The sequence below is a fragment of the Poecilia reticulata genome, linkage group LG1 (genome assembly GCF_000633615.1).
Source record: "Poecilia reticulata strain Guanapo linkage group LG1, Guppy_female_1.0+MT, whole genome shotgun sequence".
NCBI lineage: Eukaryota > Metazoa > Chordata > Actinopteri > Cyprinodontiformes > Poeciliidae > Poecilia > Poecilia reticulata.
Genome location: NC_024331.1, coordinates 24450098 through 24457712, shown reverse-complemented (window position 1 = coordinate 24457712; position 7615 = coordinate 24450098). Strand labels below are relative to the sequence as shown.

The 7615-nt window shown below is 36.7% G+C and overlaps 1 protein-coding gene across 2 annotated transcripts in view; it reads left to right on the top strand.

Moving 5' to 3' along the window:
• The window catches only part of usp43a (ubiquitin specific peptidase 43a), a 123288-nt gene that overhangs the window by 64631 nt on the left and 51042 nt on the right, over positions 1 to 7615 (top strand). For both annotated transcript variants that reach the window (XM_008414668.2, XM_008414659.2), the window contains one exon: positions 84 to 195. In XM_008414668.2, coding sequence (XP_008412890.1) covers positions 84 to 195 — 112 coding nt within the window. The remainder of the gene's footprint in view (positions 1 to 83; positions 196 to 7615) is intronic.

The following is a 7615-nucleotide window of genomic DNA, read 5'->3' as shown; positions in this document are numbered from 1 at the left end:
TATATATTAAAAGAAACATGTATTTATTTTTTTAATAAATAAAAGTAAAAATAAATTACAACATCCTCATTTATTCTTCTCAGATTTGGGCCTCCTTTCCTAATGCTTGAAGACAGGAATATCTCGTGGGAGCAGCTGCAGCAGAGCATCCTCAGCCAGCAGTATTATCTCATGGTGAATGGATCCCAGGCTCAGGTATTTACAGCACCCTCACCAGCCAGTAACACGCCACCCCGCAAGTATTTAGTGTCCTCATTGTCCCACAGTCACCGACTTCTGACAGCCAAACTGATTGAAAATGCAATGTAAAATTAAACCCACAAGTTGGACCTCTTATATTTAGAATATACAGCTCTGGAAAAAAAATTAAGAGACCACTGCACCATGAAAACCTCCTGGTTATTCCACCAAATATTGTTTTGTGGAGTCTTCCTGAGTGAAAACATTAGTATTGTTGTTTTCTTTGCGTTATTTGACATCACTGCAGCACTGCAACTTTTTCATTATTTTAACCATTTCTCATTTTATGCAAATAAATACTAAACTTTTGCTTGAAATTTTGGAGACATGTTGTCAGTAGTTCATAGAATAAAAGAACAATGTTTTTAATCAAACATAAAACTATAAAAAGTAAAATCAGAAAAACTGGTCATTTTAAGTGGTACTATTGATTTTTTCCAGAGCTGATTGTAAAAAAAAATAAATAAATACAAAAATAAAAAAAATCTCCTTCACACTTCTAGTTTTAACCATACAAACTTTATTTGTTGCTGAAAAATATGAACAATATTTTGGACTAATGCAAACTTAGTTAATGAAGAGTAAAATATTTACGTTTTTTACACCAAAAATTAAATGTATTTTTATTTAAAATCACATTAGTTGGACACTAAATACTTGCGTAAAGCACAGTTGTGCTGCTAAAATCCTGTCCAAACACAAGTTCACACACATGGGTCATACCAGCAGCACGAAGGTTCCGTTAGTTCAATGTTTGCTGTTAACGCCGTTGCAGCAATTTAGGAAAACAAGACGATTTCCTTTGGTTTCTTGTACAAACTGAACTGCGCTCACTCCTGCTGCGCTCCACTCATTCTTCTGTGCATCCTCTGATCTCAGCATGTTGGTTTCTGATCGGCTGCTGTTTCATGTGAAAGTCTTCCTCTACCTTCCTCTCTGAATAATGTTTTGCAAATTGTGACGGCTCTAAATTGGAAGCTAAAGCATCTTTTGCTTCATATGAAAACATTAAATTTTTGCTTTATGAGCCACAAATCACTGCTCTATGTTTGTTGAATAGACAGCTTCACATTAGCAGCCTCTTGCACAGATTTTTGCAAAGAAAATTCACTTGTAGGTTGAGAAGCAGAGTTGAGTACCTATGAAATCGATAAGAATGACTTACCATCATAGGGGGCAGTAGACATGAAGGTAGAAATGAAGTTGGGATTCTGTTCTGAGCAGTAGTCGCATATTGACTCAGGAACTCTAACTGTTTAAGCAAAATTAGGCCCCTTTTTTGGAAAGCAATTAAACTGCAAATATATCTTAGTTGTTCAAATTCAGTCAACCAATCCATTAAGTCATCCACTTAGCAGCACAAAACAAGACTCAATGACAGAATAAACTGTTTTGTATCTGCAAAGACTCAAGTGCTGTTTTCAGCTGAGGACATTCTTATTCAAATGTACTGTTCATTTAGGTCTTTTTACATATTGTTGTCATTATTTCTATTTATTTTATCATTTAGTTTTCTCTCTATTTTATACTCCTTTTGGTAACACTTTATTTGAAGGGGTGTGCATAAGACTGACCTGACACTGTCATAAAAGAGACTTAACACCAATCATGAACATGAAGGAGTCTTTATGAATGTTTACAACTGTTGTCATGAAATGTCATTTGGTAAATAATGACACTTTTACTGCAAAGTTGACACTTTTAATGAACTTTTAATACAAATTTTAATCAAACTTTGCAATAAAAGGGTCCTTATTGACCACATAATGCACTTTTAATGGATGTTTAATGGAACCTTTAGTGCAACTTTGCATTATTAGTGTCATTATTTACCGAATGAAACTTCATGACAACAGTTGTAAACATTCATTAACACTCCTTCATGTTCATCAGTGTTGTGTCATGTTTATGACAGTGTCGTGTCAGTCTTAGTGTTATTTTAATCCAATTAGATTTTATGGTAAACGCCCTCTGTGAAGCACTTTTTTGTACATAGAAGATGCTATATGGATAAAAAGTATTTATTAACAAAGAAGTTTTGGCAATTTTTCCATGGATAAAACTTACATGCTTGACTCTGCTGCTCAATCTACAAATGCCTTTTCAGAGTAAAACACCTATAGAGGTTTATTAACCATACCGCCAGGAAAAAGCTTTGCTGCAATAAAGAAGTAATCAACCAGACTCAAATAGGATTACTTTTTCTTCTTAGTTCAGTTTCTTTATAAAGAATACCTGTAATTGTATAGATTTTTTTTTTCTTTTCAGTTAACTTTTCTGGCTTTTGGCCTCTCCTAACATTGTGTTGTGGTGCCACCTACTGGAATATGTGAAGATATCTTCAAATAAATTAAATGAAAAATATTAACAAAAAGACAGAAATAATATTAACAGAAACAAGAAATGGATAAACTAAAATCTTACGTTTATACAAAACCTAACACAGAAAATATCCCTAAAATTTTCCTTTCTTTAATGTTTTGACCATCAACAGCCAGGAAGTATTGGCAATGTAGTTTACGTTGGTGCTTACGTTTTCCATCAAATGTTTTTGGCGCCATCATGTGGTTGGTTTAGCACATTACAGCCCCAAATTTTGATAGACGCTCAAGTTGCTGCGTTTTCTATATACCATGTAACCCATGTCTGCTGCTCTGAATTAGAAGTTTAAAAGTTATTTGCTTTGATGTGAAACAAGTTAATTCCTAATTTGAAGCATGATGCTCCCTGAAGGCCAAGGAAGAATCATTGATTCACCTGAAAGTGATTAGAAAATACCAGTGAGATGATTAGTGAGGATTGGTGTTTTGAGTGGTGTTTTGAGTGTAGAACTCAGTGGGTTTATTTTCCCATGAAGTCTTCCTGGGATTAGGATAAACCGTGTTAAACGGTTACAAATTAATATCCACTACAGTTTTCACTTAAACATCGGCCTTTATTCTGATGACCATAACAGGTTTTTCATATGTGCTATATGAATGAGTTAACAAGGGAAACACCACAGGAAAATGTGTGTGCATCATGTTTCTGTAGCCAACTGTGATGTATTAAAATGAGAGGAATAAATGCAGCTATAAGTCAAATCAGGAAATCGACTTTAACAGCTTTAAATTTCTTTATTAAGTCAAATGAATAAAATGCTTCAAAAACACTGAGGGAGAATACAGTTGTACGCTGAAAGTGTTGTTCAGAGCCGTCTGCTGTGTCCTTCCTGCCAGGGTCACCAAGAGGAATGGGAGTGTGTTAAAAACAATGTGCTCTAAATAGACGTCTCTTTCACAGTCACATTCATAAATGTGGTATGAGAAAATAAATCATATTCACTGAGAAAAAGTAGGTTGAACTCCTGGCTTATTGAAGAAACACCTCTCTAAATACTTGTGCACAATTAGCCATTAGTGTGAAGTGCCATTTCTGCACTTGGCTCCTTCAGAGTCGCAGAGCCAAGATTCATGTTCACAGATTAATTTGCTTCTCTTTATGCTTGACCACAGTTTCTGTTCGCAGTTTGTAAGATTGAGAATGTTAGCCTGATTCACCGATGGAAAGCACATTCCATCTGTAAATACATTTTCCCATTTACATAAATCTGGGGTATCCAAGGTGCAGTTGGGGGGCATTCGTGGCCCGTGGGATAATTTTGTGTGGCCTCTTCACGAGAGGTGAGTAGGCTTTGTTGAACCTGGGTGCTGAGTGTTGTGAACTTTGTATCCTTCCAACTATTGCACCTTAAATGACAAGTTCACACACACACACACAATTACCCCAGATACACACATGCACTCATACACCCATAAAAATACTTCAGATGGTTAAAGGTCAACCAAACACGTTCCTATTTCATCAATGTGGCCCGTCTATTTTGATGCCAGTCCACTTTAATAAGGTCAGTCAGGCAATCAAGATTCCACCTTGAGATATTTTTTGTAGATCAAATCTGCCCAAGCACAGGCAGACAGCTTCTGCACAAGGTATGCCTAAAACGCAGAAACAACAAAAAAAGTGAGAAAATATTTCAGTAAGTAAAAAGTCATCATAAAAATATAAATTTTTTAGAGGGATCTTTATAACTAATTATAAACGAGCATTTTTATAAACAGGAATACAGATTAATCCTCATGATCAGGATGTCTATAGACAGAATTACATCTTTTAGATCAGCCTCTGCAGCAGCGGGAGCAACTCCAGTCAGCTAAGAATGGGACATTTAGCCTACATTTTACACAGACTCACTGAACAGCAACAGATTGGGTAAAATGCTACCTGTGTCTTTTTACCATGAGAGTCTGTTGGTTGAGTAAGATTTGATATAAACAACATGAAAGCATGTCTGTCCTGTCCTGTATGAACGGTTCTAACTGGCGTTTCAATCAATTAATTAATCAATCAAGTTGACCAGTGTAGCACATTCCAGCAACAAGGTGGTTCAAAGTGCTTTACATCATAAAAACACAAAAATATAAAGTCATATAAGATACCACACAGTCAACAATCGGTCAGTGTTTCATTTATTATGGTTCCAAAGCAAATTTAAACAATCTTCTGACTGTTTCAGCAGAATCATGAACCATGTTACAAATCACAAATGATCTCAACGGGGTTTGGTGAAAAGAGCTTTGGGGTGTATAGTAAACAACCTTGTGACACGACCATGTCAATATGGGCTAAAGCATCTTGGGAACGTTTCTGTCACCTTGTAGGATCAATGCCATAGAAAGTCAGGGCAGCTTAGAAAGCAGAACAGAGTCCAAACTGGCATGAGAAATGTTTAGAGAATACAGTTGGCAGTGGCGATAGTCGTTCTTCCTTTCATTTACACAATATCACAGAGTTTGGGCACATCCTGTCCCAGAGTGGTTCAGAAAAAAACTTGTCCATCACGATCAAATAAAAAGAAGGATGGCCATATACCTGTAAAGGTTTGTATTTTAAAAAAATCAAGCTGTATCGTGTGTACCCTTTGCTTTACCATGATCCAGCTCCCAGTTTTAATTAGCAGTTCAAGATCTGGGGGTACTTTCAGAAATACACTGAAAGCTTTTCTTTTTGATAACTCCCTGGAACCTTCACCGAAGGACAATCCATTTAGTTATGCTGCTTTAGGTCTAAGCAACATAATAATGGCTCTCCTGCTTTATATAGCAGAAAAAGCTGAAACAATAGTATAAGTACCCACTTTTTATGGAAAATGTTATGAATCAGTAACCTTCTTCGAATATGATTTCATGGAGCTTATTTACCAGAAAGTGCAGATCCTTTTTTTTCCATCGGATTTAATAAATGAGCAAAGAGCCAATTATGAATAAAGAAGAAAAGGGAAATTATCCGTGCCCCAAGATTGATCTTTTGTACCACCGCTGACTCCTTACAAGCCTGTCTGGTTTTCTTCTTTTGCTGATGTGATTTTAATAGATATGTATTTTAATATTGCTTTTTGATCTAAGGTAACAGATGGGTACTGTGTGTCTATCAGGTCATAATTTAATGAGATTTTTATCTGTTTTTTTCTTTTCATCCTGCAGCTTTCTGTCAGATACATTCACAGATTCTCCAATCACAACAACACACCAGTCTAAAAAGTTTATCTGCTAAAAACTCAAAGGCAGGAGTGGTATATTTCAGCTATCCATTTAGCATTTAACCTTCCATGGGAAATATACTGCCAAGGAGCTTTAAGAGCCTCAGAATCATTCAAGTTTTCATGGGATTATTCAAGAAACCTGATCAGCCCATTGTTCAAACCCATACAATCGGAGAGGAAAATAAAAACCTTCGACAGAAACACGCCAGCAGGGTTTCTGTTCTGTTACTTGGAAGTTGTTCCACGCTTCTAAGTAACTGTGGCACACGTCTCCTTAAGGAAGTAATAGACTTTACATACCTCTATTAGGTTGGCCTGTTCCAGAGAAAAACAAAGGGCTAAACCAGCCCAACCGGTCTTACAACTCCACAAGTTGAAAATTAAATATATCTGGGAAAAATGTGGCACACGTCCCAATTTTCAGTTCAGAGGTAGAATTAGCTAAACTCAAATCATTAGAAACACGGCAGAACGACTAAAACAAAATCACATTCTTCCAACCAGACTCTTTCTCTGTAGAGCAGAGAATAAAACTAACCAGGAGATTAATTGACAAGTCTGTACTGTCTCCACCACCACTGGCGTATTTTTATTCAACCACATTCATTAGAGCTGGAAGGCTGACAGCAGATATGGAGTGTTGTTTTATTACCTTTCTTATGGCTCACTCCTTCTCTAGTGCATTCACGCTTCTCTGATCCGAGTGTCGACATAGGATATGAAGCAGGATTTCAGTTTTAGTTATCTGAAAATTTATTTTACCATAATTTCCCATGGAAGCAAAGTCCACAAGGCTGCAATAACGTTTTGGGCTAAACGTTTATTTTAAGCATTTCATTTCTAACAGATTGAGACACTTGAATAATTTTTCTGAAGAAACTTCACTTCGTCTACTTACATTTTCTTTCCACATTGCCAACGGCCTTCTTCCCAGCATTGCGTTGTACTGTTAACTGATTTTGATAATGCCTTTAGTTCTGCCTCACTGACGATTATAATACTGCAGACTAATTGCCGTAAAGTGAACTCGATCGAGAGTTAAACTGATGGCCACAGTAGTTAAGTGTGAAAGCTTCAAAGGTGTTAGACTCGTGGGCGTGTTTGATTCAGGAAACGGTTCTTAGCATGAAATGTTATAATAGATTTTAGAAAGAAGAGGCGTGGAGCAAATCAGCAACTTCTCCTCATGAAAGCTCCAGCTGCAGTGTTGAGATCAGGTAGACAGGTAGAGGGTAGATCTGATGAAAAACCCTGTGGAGTGCAACTCCCCGCTGAAAATCCACCACTAGGACTTCAAAGCTTCCTCTCATGTGGAGCAAACTGGTTAGACTGAAAAATAACAGCCCCACGGCGCCAAAAAAATATATTAGTGGTAGCTTGACTTTAAACACAATCATCCATCAGTAAAAAAAAAAAAAAAAGGTGTCATGTACAAACGAGGCAAAAGTATCCAAACTTGTTGACAGTGTATCTTGTTGTTACAATATTGGACGTATTTTGGAGATTTATTATCTATAGATCATCATCAAGTTCTACATGAAATTGTAACCAGATGTTTGAGTGAATAATTTTGCGTCCACTTCATATTCAACTTATCAAATTTATTTGTATAGCACATTTCAGCAACAAAGGCATTTCAAAGTACTTTACATCAGTGGTCCCCAACCCCCGGTCCGTGGACCGGTACCAGTCCGTGGACCAATTGGCACCGGGCCGCGCAAGAAATAATTCAATATTTCCGTTTTATGTATTATTTGAGTCTGGAGGATCTTTTATTTTGAAAATCCTTTAACC